Source organism: Apostichopus japonicus, chromosome 14 (assembly GCF_037975245.1).
Source record: "Apostichopus japonicus isolate 1M-3 chromosome 14, ASM3797524v1, whole genome shotgun sequence".
NCBI lineage: Eukaryota > Metazoa > Echinodermata > Holothuroidea > Aspidochirotida > Stichopodidae > Apostichopus > Apostichopus japonicus.
The window spans coordinates 20,359,932-20,376,891 of NC_092574.1; the positions used below are offsets into that span (position 1 = coordinate 20,359,932).

The following is a 16,960-nucleotide window of genomic DNA, read 5'->3' on the forward strand; positions in this document are numbered from 1 at the left end:
TTAGCAGAGCAGAATAGAATATACCTCTGAATAATAGCTTTACCAATTGGGACGTGATACATTGTCGAAAGAACCCATAAATGCATATACGAGCGAATTTTTGCATGAGCGAGAGGCCACAGGGAATTTGTTTCATCAAATCCCACCCATAAATCTAGCATTACATGTCATCAGTATTGTCTTTTAATATGCTAGAGAGTCTGGTAATGGTCACTCATATGCGCAAGATTTTCTTTGTCTTATGCATGTGGACTTGTTCATTGGGCACTGTCCTGGGGGGAGATCTATTTTCTTTCAAAATTAACGGTGCTTAGTTACAAGACGGTCCTATATTTTGCACCATGTTAATTTGTTTAGTGCAATTCGACGCTGTTACTATAGCAAGGAAGGCCATTCCCTATCTCTGAAAATGTGGACCTTTGAATATTCGGTGGGTATGAAGAGCCGGGGTAGCGGATGCGAGGTGCGTGTGCAGAGCGGGGATAGGGGGAGGTGGGGTGTGTGTGCAGAGTGGGGGTAGGGGGAGGTGGGGTATATGAGTACAGTTAGTAACTAAAAATGGAACCCACTCCCGGTTTTCATGGAGGATAACTGATATTTGAGTTTAACTCTCTGGCATGGAGATCAGTGGTATTTGAATGCAACTCTTGCTAGATCATACAATTGGTGATCAAACTTGTACCCTTGATTAGATATTTATGGAAATTTACTTTTGGAGGCGGCAAAGTGTATTTAAGGTAAAGTTAAATGGAAAATGGGTAAAGGTGGGGCCGGACTGCTTTCACTGATATCTGCAGATTGACTGGGTATTCATTAGGTATGGATGTCATAATATGATGACATCATTGTAACAATAACAATAAATAACAACAATTAAGAAGAAAATAAGGATTGACATGAAATATATTAAGTATCATAAGCACACTATGGAATGTATGGAGACTAAGAATACTAAAGGGTCGAGTTTGGCAGGTGAAAATATACTAAAAAGGTTCATTATAAACAAAATAAAAAAAACACAGAAAGAACTTCTAGATAACATGAAACATCAAGTTTCTAAAGATGTCATATCAAAAAAATATTGCACCGTTCAACTTAACCTATAGAAAAGTACAACATAGTAAATCTATAATAGTAATATTTTAATGTAATTATCAAAACCTTATCTAACAGCCATTTACTTCTTGACAGAGAGAAGTACTGAAAGCACACATATTATAGTAGATTCTTTGTGTTTCCTTGCTGAAACTCCCCCAACCCCCTCAAGATGTATGGCAGGGGGTCCTCAAAGAGACTGACGTTGACCCCATGGTTCCGGACGATAATCCAGGGGGTAATAAATCTTCAAACCAAATATGGAAATTCTTGTTAATATTTATCAGCCAAATCTATCTCATTAATTAAGCCAACCAGCTCAATAACAGTTAATGTTCATTCATTTCTGAAAGTGTTTGACATACCTATATCATTTTTTTGTTTATTTTTTCTATATACAAAATGATATTATATTATATTAAATTTTGTTTTTTTTTTGCCTGAGGTTCATAAAAGATGTCTGGAAAAGTCTATCCACCCCACCGAATATAGTTCATGACCCACTTTAGTGTCGCACCTCATAGTTTTCAGATCATCCATGTAAACCATATAGATGTGGTTTTGTTTGGGTTAGGCCTTGCTTACACTGGAATGCACAAGGAGACTTTAAATGTTTAATAATAGTCATACATATGGAGTAACTTTCCTATTTTTGCAGCGAATCGTAACTTCTCTTATCACAAGTGTCCCACTTTGAAAATATAACTTTTTTTGTAGAAATGAAGATCATACACTCTATAGATTAAAGTTTATTGACTTTACATGGCTTGTTATTGATTATTGAACTGACTAATATGATCTGCTCCTAACCTAACAAGATATAAGATACAAGTATAAGTTTACATCAATTACACAGATCAAACGTTTCTTCCAGCTCCTGGCAAGGACTGATCGTGTCTGCTCTTACCCGGGCACCGAACAACCTTCCGTTGTTCCCACACAGACAGAGTCTGTAGACATTAGAGGTACCAGGCTGAGTCTGAGGACCCACTACTAGGTCTGGTATCATCAAAGAAGTGTTTAAATAAATTCCAGATGATGATGATGATTGACTTACTAGGTTAATCGATGAGATCTGTGAGAAACAATAGATTTGAAAAGGCTTTACTTAAAAACAGCACTTTACCACCAAAATAATGATATTATTGTAATGAGAAGCAGAGTGTAATCATGGTCCCACAGCAAGCCAAGGATCACTTTTTTGTGAGTTTTACATGCAAAGTGCTATTTCATTTTCCAAATCAAATTTACCAACAAACTTGACCCTAATCCAACCATTTTCCATGTTGCTTTTGAAGTTCAGTTTCTCAAAGTATGCATGGCATGTATTGATTTAGTCATAATTTAGATAATCTGATATGGTATTCAACTAGTCATATAATCAACATTTTTGTAAAACTTGTCACAATTTTAACTACTTTACAAACACTTTGGTCTTATATTTCGGATTTTCATACTGCCAAGCTAAGAGGCTTAGAACTAAGATTGTAATTGTTAAGACCCTCAAGTGATAATTTATGAGCCAATTATGAGTGAATTTGATTAATTCTCAGCATTTTGTTGCCCAACCACACATTTTGTATCAGTATTAAAAAAAAAGAAAAAGCAAATTGCAAAACTTTTTCATATTTTTCTTTTCCTGTAATTGAAATGACATTTGGATTAGTCAAGGTGATAACATATATTGTTATAGAATTTTATTATCAAAAGGGATCAAGAAATTTTCCAAAACATACTCCAAAAGGTTGGTTTATAACTAAAACCTGTGTCTATTTTTCTGTGTTAAAGCAGATATTGCGTCCTTTTCAACCCCACTAACTCCACAATGCTATAACGACGTACATACCTAGCTTATCTATTCAAATCTTACTTCAAATGGTGGCATAAAAGTCGAAAAATCTACAACGCTATCTTTCTCGAAGATATTTTCCGTTGGGAGCACAATAAACTCTGCCCATACATCCAAACTCATTACAACTCCAAACTCATTAGCGTCACTGACCAATACGTAAACTAACACAATGGTATATTTGTATACATTGTCTATGACAGTGCATGGTACCAACGCAATTTTTTTTTAAATCTATTTTTAGCAAGGGCTCATAACTAAACATGCTATTTACTCACTGATTGGTTAAATTCAAACTAGTGGGCTTGAGGGGAACTGTAGTCTTTGATTACTCACCACTTAACGTTTTTGGCATGGAAAAAAACTTGGCTAATATCTTAGTTTGCTGTTTTGTGATTGGTATATATGTAAAAACTTGATGGACATGTCAAAACAGTGGAAAACGGCGATCAAACGCAAAATGCTGCTTTAAATTCAAGACTGAGCCTAAAAGTTTACAGCTTGTGATACTGTCTTAATAGTGTCACTCTGTTCCTGTATCAATTGTTATAATCAGTCACAGCTGGGTATTGGGTGTACCTTTCAGATGAGCTGTGGCAAAGACTCTATGATGTCACCACAAACTACCACAAAGCTTGTCAAAAATAGTAATGCCATTAACACAAGGCTACAAAATACACATGGAATCTGGCTTAACGATGGAGCATATATATTGGGAAACTGCTACTTTTTTCAGAAGATGGTGTCTCAAATAATAGTCAAGATAAACATCCTGGGACATTTGTTCCCCCTTTTGCACTCATTTCCAACTTGTAATATATTTTCAACAGTCAATGAATAATTTATCTATTCTAGGTATCCCATACAAAATGTTACGCAAAGTTGGACAATTTCTTACACAGGTGCAAACATGTACAGCAGTTTATGTAAACAGAATGATCGTAATTTTCAAACCCTTATAAGCAAAAAATCCAGAAACATCAAAACTTTGATACAAAATGCAAAGAGATAGTGATTCAGTGAAAGTACATATTCTTCTGACAGATAATAATCCTGCATGGTTCATTGTCACTATAGTGAACAACAACTTTGAAATGTTAGCAAACTCACTCCAGATAGTTCAATATTCTTGCCAAAGAGATTCATCTTGCGGGCCCTCATGTTACCTCCTTCCTTTCCATGGACCTCAATGGACCCCTCTGATCGGAAGTGCAGTCCTTTCCCTGTGGGACTTACAATCTAGGGTACAAAGGAAAGTGAGACAAGTATTAAAAGAGGAATCACCTGATCGTTCTGAGGAATGATAATTTTCACACAATTGAGATGGAAAGATACTAAGTGAGCTTCGGAGTTGATTATGAACTTCAAAATTGAGTACAGAAATGCAGGACAGCTGAACCAATTTCAATCAAATGTCAGGGATTTAGTTTTTAACTTTCAATGGAATTTGTCATTGTACCACTTATAATTTGAAGTTACAATATGAAAAGCAAAAAGACTATAACCCAGAAAAAATGAAAAATAAAAAGAACTAAATCTAGTGTCTTTCTAACTATTTTTGTCTGAGTGAGAGAGAGACATACACACACAAATTTTTGTCTGAGTGAGAGAGAGACATACACACACAAATTATTGTCACTGAAAGAGCAATGTACAAGAAGTCCTGTTGAATTGAGACGTCACTTTTCATTCATAGCTAACAAAGACAGCTCAGGAAAGTTTGGCCGAGATTGCTACACGAAGACATCTGAGTCAAACTAGCGATAAGAATCTTCCTGATGGTAAGCTAAGATGTTTCATGCTACAATGATACATTTTACCTCCAGTTGCTTTTGTCTTCCTTACAAAATATTTTGTAACTTTTCATGCAACCTGAAAAAAAAAAATCTTTTATTTTGATATCCAAAATCTGTTCTTCTGTCACTTACTGAAATAAAACCAGGAGGTTTGCTTAAAACAGTTAAGTCATATCTTTTGATTTAAGCTAACCATATCAATTAAAAGACAACTTTGTAATAATTTTCAGTGTTACATGTTTTGCTTAATAATAGAACAAAGATTGGAACTAGTGCATATTCTTCCTCTGTCTACAGCTGCTTGCCTTTAAGTATTCCACTCTGCCATCTGCCTCCCCTTCCCCTTCCTGCCCTACCCCCATCCTCCCATTCCCACACACCCATACGCCCTATCCCATTCTTCTTCAAAAAAAAAAACAGTCCCATTAATCTGCTGGCAGAAACTGAAGAGTTTCATTTCTTATTTTGTACTGTACCTTGCTAACTTCTACCCCTCCTTCACTTCTGATCTTTGTACCAGGTTGGAATTTTAGATTCTTCTTGTCTCCTGTATCAAACACTGTGTTCCCTGTGAAGGGGTTAATAACTTCAAAGCTGTTTCCTTGTAATAGGGTTTCCCTGCTGGACACGACCACTGCAGAAATAATAATTTTGACAAGATTAGTGTTAACAATTTGCTAGTAAATTGTTTTGGGTAGAGTTCTGTTTCATGTAAAATTAATAAGGTTTGGTGAATGCAAAAAACCTGCCAAAAAATTGTATTTCTATAACAGTTTTTTGGGGGCATTTTGCAGTGAAAAGACCAATGAATTGCTTACATAATTTTCATACATCACTTTCTTTAAAGGGATAGAAAACTTAAAGATGAAATATATATATTATACAGAGCTTGTAAAACGAAATAGAATAAAATTCCTTCCAACTCCCACTTTCATACCTTGTTTCGATGTTGAGATACAAACTTTTTGCAAAGTGCTTTGTGCAATGACCTGTGATGTCTGTTTCACATGGACCACACCCATGATATTCAAAATGTTTTGATTGGTGACCCCAATTGACCTCAATCTGACCGTGATCATCTTGATGACCTACCAGTGGTATGATGGTGTGGCATGGGAATGGGTAATGCTTCTGGCCATTTGAGAGGTCTTTTTTATGATTTAGATTGCTGAGTTGCATAATGATGTTCCATTTTGTACATTTTTGAAGTAATTTATTGGGTCAGAGACTTTTTTCTAGAAATGTTGACAAAACTGTTTCGTTCTCCAATTTTTTTTTGTGTGTGTAACCTTCCAACATATTTTGGCGGGCCCTATTCAGGGTGGCCACACACAGTTTGAATACACCAGGGAACTACACCAACGACTGCTTTTCTCATTAAATTTCTACAGGATGTATAACGCTGAGAAATAAACTCCCTTGCGTGACGGATTATTTTTATATTTTTTTATTGTCATCTTTAATGAGGGTAGTCCTGCTCAGTGCAGAAGCACTGCTTTCCAGAGGAGCCATTTCATTCTATGTTGGTAAGGTATAATGAAGTGACTTCATCACATGGTGAAACAATCCGTTTAATTGTGATGGGGTCCTCATTGCATCAGTGAAGACAACGATCTGGGATCTTAAAAGGATAAATGATGGTCTGTCATACTCTGACAATACGGAAAAAGGTTGATGTGGTACGTCATATTTCATCTGGAATATCTCTTTCTCTAATGTACTGTGATGACAAACTTACCTTTGGTATAATCACCCTGCTGTAACGTCACCTGACGATAAACAAACAAACACACACAAAAAATTAAATTTTGCCCTGTTATAGTAATAAAACTTTTTATTTTATTTGTAATTTACATTCCTAATATGTAACAAAAGCTTTAGAATTGGTTATTATCATTTTTGCAGCTGGCTGTGTAACATTGCAATATTTCACCTGAAAGCAACAACACCAGGAAACTTCTTTCATGACAGTACAAATAATTAGCACAGTCAGACATTTTGGACGTCACTATTCTCGACTCAAGACCGATGAAGAGGTAGTCACACGGGAATCCTCAAGTTGTAGTTACCGGAACTATTTCAGTTAGGTTTTGGACTACAAAAATAAATTGATGCATTACCCATTGATCCTTGTATTCTACACTGCCACTTGTCTCGTTATCATCCCCTACACAATATGCCATGCAATGCAATGTATGTACTCACAGCCATTGATGTACTCACCATGCCATGCAATGTATGTACTCACCATGCCATGCATGTACTCACCATGCCATGTACTCACCAGGCCACACAGTGTATGTACTCACCATGCCATGCAATGTATGTACTCACCATGCCATGTACTCACCAGGCCACACAGTGTATGTACTCACCAGGCCACACAGTGTATGTACTCACCATGCCATGTAATGTGTACTCACCATGCCATGTCATTAATGTATTCACCACCCATGCCATACAATGTTAAATCAAACCATGCCATGCAATGAACGTACCCACCCACCCATGCCATGCAATGTATCTATCACCATGCAGTATATTTACTTACATTACCATCATTACTGGAGAAAGAAAGATCCCTGTCCTCGAAACCTCCTAAAACACCCCCTGTCAAGAACTGTACAGATTGGAGATCTGTAGGGACTTTAAAACGCAGAGTTCCATCCACGAGGAAATCAAACAAGTTTGAACCATGTCTGTTGATCTGAACACCAAACATTATCCACAAGGTAAGCTGTAAAAAAATAAATAAAAAATAATTAAACACTAACAATAAAATATATGATGACCTTCAATATCATAATGCATAAATAATACATTGACCAGAATAACACTCACTAAATTCTTTCACTTTTTTTAAATTATAGTTTCTGGGGGAATAAATTTATCCAGAATCACATTGCATAATGGTCAAAATGCTATACAAGTACAACAATGCATAGCACTTTTCTACACAGTAACCATGGTGTTTTAATCGAGACAAAATTTGTAACTTTCAAAACTGCACACCAATATTTGAACCTTAAATTCTACCCTGTAGGCTTCTTCAACTGTTAATAAACACTCAAGGACCACACACAGTAGTAAAATATAACCAGATGGCTTTCAAAGTCTAAGACTCAAGGTATCTACACAATTTCCACTAGTTAACCCTTTTGGTTCTGCAATGAGAGTTTATATTTTCCATTCAGTAGAGCCGTACGACTCCATTAATTCAGTCACATAATATTAATTTAATTTCATATTTCTTCCTAAATACAATGTTTTGCTATAGTGTTATGACTACATGGTTTGACCATTTTCCTGGCAACTGAAGTCACTTCATACATTAATCAATTTTCTACAGGACATTCCAAACGTTTCATTCTTTCGGCGTTCTTTTCCGATTGTTTTTATCAATGAGGAGTGTTGGGCAAATACTTGCCTCCACATCACAGGGAATGTTTTGTTAATTGTTATTCTATAGGCCAAATTTTTCATACGACACATTCTCTGTACAAGTTACTGTACAATGTACGTGATGTACTCATTTCCTAAATTGTAAAACCTGTTGCAGACGTCAAGTGATCGATACTAGAAGACTCATATTTCAGGCCCTCTTTGTGTTTTGTTTTAATATACTAGAAGAGCACAATATCCAATAGCGTGTGAAACTTACTTATTATTCATTTCAGGGAATAATTTTAGTGTTCAGATTTGTGTGGAATTCTCTCACATTGAATAAGTCTGTAGCTCCTGTGAAGAACAATGCTTTAAATCTTTACAGTTGAATAGCAACTCAGACCCTCCTCCTGTATAGCGCGCAGTGTGATGCCTTGCTTGATAAATTATACCCTTCTATTTTATAAAGTCTACGTGGTACCACCAAGGAAAAAATTTCATACGCTTCATGAGGCATCTCAATATATGTAATAAGCAGACACAGCAGACCCAACCTTCATCATTGATTTATGCGGTCATACAGTAGGTACCGAAATGTACAGGTACTTTACTCCTCTAAAGAGATAAAAACAAAATTGATATTTCATGTGGAAGATTTCAAAGGCTGTTCACACAAGGCTGAGGACAGGAGCAAGTACTAGTCTGAATACTGTATGACCATCATCGAACCATATGCGAGCAAGATCTCGCTGAAATAGCCCTAGAGGGTGGGTGTTCATCACAACTTTTTCCACACTGTCTATAAACTAAAGATGATAAAACGGCTATGTTTCAGAACATTCAGTCTTCTTTCAAAGTATATATCTTAATAGAGAGAAAATTAAGTTTTTTGCACTTTCTGTGTTGAAAAACTTGTGGCTTTACAGAGCGGTGCTTGGAAGAAGCCATAGAACGGATGCTACCAGTTGAGACTTCAAGGAAGCATTCACATTCAATTCTTTTCTGATTATCTCTTCAATTTCTGTTGGGTTATAATTCTTGCACCATTCTGACTGAGCACTGTTATATTTGTACATAACTGGATTTCCTTCCATTCTAACTGAGATAAAGCTGTACAATAATCTGGTTGCTTCCCTCTTAATATCAATATCCTATTAAGTATTATAAAGTAAGTGTTATCAAAAGCGGACAAAAGACCCACCATGAAATTGACAACAGCAACAAGGATTAAACACATCAGGAAACAGACGGCTAAGTAGCCTTTCCTTCCTCTCAAACCCGTCTTGTGCAGGTGGGCTTCGTGTACTGCTACATGGCCAGCTCGGAAATTACTGTTGTGTTCTCGGTTGATTCTTCTCCTCTCTAGGGACTTCTCCAACATGGATGGTTTACCACTGTCATCCTGTGAAAACATAATGTAACTTAAATTAAATTATTAAGTACGAGATTAAGCAAAAAAAAACATAATATTGCACTGCAAATGTACAACTAGCAACATATACCAAGGGGATATTAATTTAATATTCAGCTTTAGATGAGCAGGTTTGGAAGCTATGGAATTGTGTTGTCTAATAAAATTTAAAAAAAAAAAAAAAAACTGCTATACATCTTTGGAATTGCATAGCAATACGACCATTTTGACATGGAACACTGGATAAATTACTTATGGTAATAGTGGTAATGACATGGCAATGATATGGTAATTGATATGGTAATGCAAATCTTGAATATAGCCCTCAATAATGCTTAAATTATCAAACAAATAGTAAAGGAGTTGCTGCATCTCTGTGCATACTGTACTGTAGATGGCAAGGTAATTGTGTCTACCCTACCGAAGACCCATCTCTGTCACTTGTCATTTGGCACATGCTTTCTGTTGTACTTTTGTTAAAGTAAAAGAACATAATTCTATCTATTTGCACAATAACAACTGCTAAGCTTGAATATATTCCAAGTGATTGTAATTCCTATGTATAGTGTAGTTATTATGCAACTGATAACTGTAAATGTATAGTGATAGTTACTATTCAACTGATGTCTTTAATTCTATGTCTAGTGATAGCTACTACAGTATGCAACTATTGACTGTACTCTGTCTAATGATAGTTATTATGCATCTGATGAATGTAACTCTGTGGGTTTTGTCCCACTATTACTAGACATCTCGTAATATTGAATGTTCCACTATTACTAGACATCTCGTATTTAATTCAACGTTCCACTATTACTAGACATCTCGTATAATTCATTGTTCTCTATTACTGGACAAACTGGTATTACAGAATGTACCACTATTACTAGATATCTTGTATAGTTGAATGTTCCACTATTACTAGATATCTTGTATATAGTTGAATGTTCCACTATTAATAGATATACTCATATTATTGAATGTTCCACTATTACTAGACATCTTGTATTACTGAATGTTCCACTATGACTAGACATACTCGTATTGTTGAATGTTCCACTATTACTAGAGATAGTCGTATTATTGAATGTTCCACTATTTCTAGACATCTTGTATTACTGAACGTACTGCTTCACTGAAAAACATCCTACCCTAATGTTGCCTTGCATAATGATGTCCAAGTTGGTGGAAAACTGCTCCTTGATCCCTCCCATTTATGTAAACACTAGAATATAGGAATGAATATGCATGACAAGGTAGATTGATCCAAAGTTTTTCTACCAGTAATAAAAATTATAAATACTGTTGTATGTATGGGCCATTCTAATCCATCATCCCTCTTTCTCTTCCCAGCAACTGACACTAAAGTTGCTAAAATCTCATATGCATCCCTGAATCCCAGAAAATAAGTTGGATTTGATAACATCCATTCAACAATTACATTAGAGGTAAATTCCTTATATTCCACAACCTCTCACCCATGTATTTAACACTTCTTTTTAAGACTGGAACTTCCCCAGATCACTTTAAGAAAGACAAAGTCATGCCTGTCTTTAAGAGACGAAGTGCCTAGGTATCTTTTTTAATTACTGTCCTATATCAATATTGCCTTGTTTTTTGAAAATTTTGGAGGGACCAATGTTTAATCGACTGTACTCTTTTCAAGTAAAACATAGTATATATTCTAGTTGTCCATCTAGGGTTTTCGCTCTGGACATTCCACGGAGTTGGCACTAGCTGATGCCATGGATAAACTTGATTCTGCCCTCCAACACAAACAAAACTCAACTGGTGTTTCTTGACCTATCACTAGTGTTTGACACCACAGATCATGGCAATCTCCTACAAAAATGATTGTGTAAGAGGAACAGCTCACCTCTGGTTTAAGAGTACTATGACTTCACATCAACAGTTTGTCTTTTAATCATGTGTACTCTAAATTTCTTAATTTGTAACATTCGGAATTCCTCAGTGGTCTATTTTGGGACCTTTCATTTTTATTATTTAAGTTGAAGATACTTTGTAATGTCTCTTTGTCTGGTTCCTTGGTACTTTTTGTGGATGATACCAATATCTTCTTCACAGACAGTAACAACAAACTTACAGAAAATCATAAAACGATGAATTTTTGTAGATTCTACAAATAGCTTCTGTCAAATAAATTATCACTGAAAGTAAACAAAGCAATTATATGGCATTCACCTTAGGTAGAAATAAATATAACATTAATATAAGTATGAATAAAGTAACCCTTCTACAAATTCATTGTGCCAAATTCTTAGGAGTTTATATTGAATATATATAAGCTCTCGTGGGTGATCATGTTGAAGGTAGTCAGTAAAGGCCCCAAATGATAGCACATTGTAATTGCTAGAAGTTTTCAAAAAGTACTTTCCTGGGGGTCTTTACTCTCCAAATTGTTCTCAGACATTTTTAAGGTAAACACAAGATAACTGAATGTCCCAGTGAGGAAAATTTCCTCGAAGGTTGTAATAAAAACAGTTTAAGAATTATGACCAAAGGTGACCATATTTGAATATCTAGCATATTTGAGGCCAATACAGCATACCTGTAGGTTATGTATCAGTATGTATGTAAGTATGTATCAGTACAAATTTCAAGAGGAGTAGGCATCTCATTAACGTTTACTCTGACTCAAAGGGCTATGAGGTTTAATTAATACTGCTGTTATCTGGTCGGGTACTACCAAAGCTACTCTAAACAAACTGGTTATTTTACAGAAAAGGACTATCAGACACATATTACATGCTCTTCACCGCAAGGGACGAAACCAATCGTCTGTTTGCTTCCTTGACCTTACTCAATTTGCATCATGACCTACTTAATATGAGTCTAGTTACATTTACTTTTGTAGTTTGAAGAAGCTGCTTCCAAGTTCTTTTTCTTCCATTTACACAGTCAACAATTCTTCTTATAACTACCATACTAGACAATCTAGCAAACTTCATACTGTTTTTGTTGATGCTTATTTCAAAGAAGTCTCAATATTGATCTTTGATGATTTGGAACACAATGCCTCAGAATCATAGTGAAGTCTGCCAATTGTGTCTCCAAGGAAAGGCTTACTAAGAAATGTTATTAGTAACTATAAAAGTTGTAGGTGGGCAGGCGCGTAGCCAGGAATGTGCCAAGGGAGGGGCGAAACTGTAGATTCGGCATTGCAAACTATCTAAGCGTAGCGCCACCATGGTTGGCGCGAAGCGTACAAGAAAAGTTTGACTGAAAATACCTCCCAGATAGCTGGAAATGGCACTTCCCAGGCCTTGTAAGTTGCATCTTAGCATTTTCTCTTTTGACAATACTAGCGATATCATAAAAACATTAAAAACAAAATTTAAAAATATGCTCAAGGGGGGCGGCTGCCCCGTTTGCCCCCCACCCCCCTTAGCTACCAACTGTAGGTGGGTGGGAGGCAGGGTTGTGGTAGGATGGTATGATAGTGGAGAGGGAAATACTTTTTGTTGCAAATTCTGTGTACTACTTTGTCTGCTTTCTCTGGGAGTGCCCTTGCTTTTCAAGCCCAAAAGGTTTGTAAGATTACTTCCTTTCACAACATTTGATTTATGATGGTTAAATTTCTGTCATTATGTTAGATACTTTTTTTTGTGATAAAACAAATAAATGAAGTATAATCAGCGTCTATATCGATACATCTTTCTGTACTCTTAGTACATCTGGTCAATCCACTCCAAGGAAACTGTCCATTTGGTTATTGGCAGATGCACAAATGTTTTCAGATGCATCACCAGACAATGCTACTACAACCACTACCGGACACACAAAAACCTGTAACCAATGCCCACGATGGAACAGTCCAAATTGAAAATTACCTGGGAAAGAAAGATTTTGACCCTAAAAGCTGAGATACAGTCTTAATTACTGTTATCCTGTGCTGTATAGTTTATGCCTAAAATGATACGTAGTCCAAGTTAGGAATTGACGTGACGTTAGACCCAGCCCAGGAGCCACTGGTCCTACCCTGTACTACCATAGGGCTAGGGCCTTCATAACAATATTATTACTGAGGCCTATAGGACCTAGCCTGTATAGCCTACGCAACACATACGTTGGAAGCGCCTTTGTAACTAGGAACCTCTCAATTCTTGAATTGCAATTAATTAAATTTAGGGAGTATACCGCTGGCGATGAACACCAGCGAGGTAGTTCGTATTTTATAGCGCCTTAGCCTACCTGCAGAATAACCATTTTCAGGTAGCCAGGCTATAGATCACTGACTTTGGATTTTGTATATCACATTGACTCTTACAAAAACCGGTGTGAAGTTAGTTACTTATTCCGCGTTCCTCGTTCGACATTCGCGATTAAAGTAACTGTACTATGGAAAGCCGAATGCTTCCGTACGAGATTATCAAGATTTTTTCGTCGAAAAAGTACATTTTAGTGTATACAAAAATGTGTAAAAAATTTTACTGATCGTTTGTAAGGTAGATGGATCTGCTATGTATTTTCATGGTGAAGTACGGAAGCTGAGAAATTTGGGCATTCATCGCGATTTGTGTTTTTGCCATAATGAGTGCGGCCGCAGGGGGTATGAGCCGGGGGCACTGGGGGACGTGCCCCCTCCCTACTTTTCCCCACAATAGCAAATGTGCCCAACTGGCAAATAAAATGTGTCCCTTTGATGAAGAACTTTCTTCTGTTAATTTTAATATAGCGTACACCACAATAGTATTGGTAGCATACTAACACGTCATACATATTTAAGTGATATGGCCGGTGTATATCGGTTTATAGCATAACGAGTGGTGGTTGTAGAATGAGGAAGTGCACCTCTGATGTTGTGCCCCCTCCCCACTTTTGGAAGCTTTCTATTCCCCTGAGTGCGGGTGCCACAAGCAATTTGGTGAAGTGTGCAACGTGCCAATATATATGACAATAATCATTTGTATTCTTCATTTTATAATGCGCAGACGTATGATGATTACGGTTAACTTCAAATAGGGGATTCCTGATTTTGGCTATTAGGGAGGGGATCGGGTTTGATATGGGTCCAGTGGACGAAGGCACGGCTACTGCAACACTTTTAGATAATACTTCTTGTTCCATCGTAGCGATCTTCAAGCACAGGAATACAAGTAAGAAAGCAGAATTACTATTGATTTTTTTTGGTAGCAAATTATTGTGTGTGTGGTTTTTTTTTTTTTTTTTTTTTTATAGTAGTTATGACTTCAGGTCTCACCGAGTATATATGCTCACGAGAGGACAGAACGTATATATGGAATAACTGAGAAATTGCAGTACTAGACCTAGAGAAGAAGCAACCTATTTAAGGTAGCATAGAAGGCCTTCATATAACTTATCCTACAATTGACTATACACATTAACTTGTCAAACTATGATATGGTCTCTGGAACTTTGCGAACTTTTCATTATGTTGAAGCTATACCCTTCACTGGATAGATGGCACGTTGGCCATTCGTAGTACCTTGTGCCTAAAGGAAATTATTATATAGGAAGTTATTCAACTTCTTTAACCAGGCAGGTATCATCAATGCGAACTGCTTTTTCCCCTGCTAGATGTTGAGGCAGAAATAAGGTAATTCACGCAATACAGAGCAAGTATCGCGTCTGTTATGATTATTAAGGGTGTCAAGACACGCGCAAAAAGAAACGTCTAATGCCGGTAATCTGACCTAGTTTCGAATGAGGTGTAACAGCAGTGTTAGACACCACCATCGATCCCAGAAAATACACACACACACCAGTGGCGGAGATTTCTTGTCAGAAGTGGGGGGGTTGCAGGCCATTGATGAAATGAAAAGTCAAAAAACTGCTGGCTCACTATCTAAGTGGAGCGCCACCATAAGTTGGCGCAAAGTGCACAAGAATTTGTTTGCCAAATATTGCCTCCCAGATTGCAGTAAATGGCACTGCCCAGGCATTGAAAAGCTGCATTTAACCAGGGGCGTATGCAGGATTTTCTAACCCGGGGGGGGGGGGAGTTTACTATCAAAGCGGAGAGCCACCATTGGTTGGCGCGCAGCGTACAAGCAAATTTCTGGTTTTGGTATCCCCAGATCACCGGAAATGGCACTTCTCGGCTTGAAACTGACCAACCATATGTACACTTTTGTCTGAGAACCAAGTTTATTCCAAATACTTTTTTCTCATCTATAACCTTTTTGAAGATTGTCACCAGTCACACATCATGTTCGACTTCATCACATATCCTGTGGATCATTGCTTTTGTGGGTGATTCTTCATCGCGGCCCACAATATCCGTCAGCCCCACTGTTCAGAATTTGAAAATTAACAATTCTCGTAAATAAATTCGTGAATAATTCAACATACCCATAATGTTGCACAAAATATCATCTATGGACAACCGATATAGAAAAACCTCCTTCAAACCCTAACAGACGGGTCAAAATTGCACGAGTATGATGAAGTATGATGAAGAATGTTGGTTAGGGAATTTTCGAAAATTCAGACGGCTACTAAAAAAATTCGTTGAAGGAAATAAAAATATACCAGATATTTCCGAAACCGAACACTACATACATCGACAGTTTTGAGCATGGGCGCAGATCAGTCTTGGATAATGGTGGGGATGCGTGTCTGTTCTATGACACTATCTAAGCGGAGCGCGACCATGGGTTCGCGCGTAGCGTACGATTTTTTTGGGCAAAGATACCTCCCAGATCGCCGGAAATAACACTTCCCAGACCTAATGATGCTCCTAAACCTCCTTAAGTTTTAGATCTCATGGCTTAGAAATTTAGTTTGGAGAAATACATTCGCGTCTGCAGAAAGAAAATCAGGGGACAAATAATCCAAGTAGACTTTTGTATAAACGATGGGTCTGGGGTCCTCTCCCAGAAAACAAATATAGGCTGCCGCAAATGCGATTTCCGTCCTATATTTAACAACTGTGGATAAAATACAATAAAATGAGAACTGCTGCATGTCATTTGCACAATGCTGGATCAAACTGCGCCAAAGTTCAATACAGGGGAACTTGAAATGCAGCTATTGGTCAAGACAAATCGGTGGGGACACGGTAAATCATGTCCCCACTACTGAAAAAGTTGGTGGGGACGCGTCCCGCTGTCCTCACCAGGATCTGCGCCCATGGTTTGGAGGCTGTTTATCGTGGAACGCCATTTACATGCTCACTGATATATGATGTGATATCTGCTGTTTGCTTTACAAATTCGAATAATTTTGTCACTGTTCCTCTTTCTTTTCCCGTTTTCTTGCCGTATTTTCTACTCCATCCTTTTCTCCTTTTCTCTCTTTCCTCTCTTTCTTCTTTTTCTTTTCCTTCCTTCACCTCGTTGAAGTTGGCAAGTGTATACAGTTCCAAAGCTATTCAACGGCAACAAAACGTTATTTTGTGTATGTCTGTTGTGGGGTGAAGTTAGCGCTATGAGCTACAAGTTC

At 37.2% G+C, this 16,960-nt stretch overlaps 1 protein-coding gene across 1 annotated transcript; it reads right to left on the reverse strand.

Moving 5' to 3' along the window:
- Nucleotides 1-885: 885 nt before the first annotated feature.
- On the reverse strand, nt 886-13,907 carry LOC139979827 (beta-sarcoglycan-like). The gene is made up of 7 exons (XM_071990975.1): nt 13,748-13,907; nt 9,326-9,526; nt 7,292-7,477; nt 6,479-6,509; nt 5,217-5,374; nt 4,055-4,183; nt 886-2,170 (listed from the first exon to the last, which is right to left on the reverse strand). Exons 1-7 carry the CDS (start codon nt 13,760-13,762, stop codon nt 1,940-1,942), a joined length of 951 nt encoding a protein of 316 aa, XP_071847076.1. The 5' UTR covers nt 13,763-13,907; the 3' UTR covers nt 886-1,939.
- Between the last annotated feature and the right edge of the window lie 3,053 nt (nt 13,908-16,960).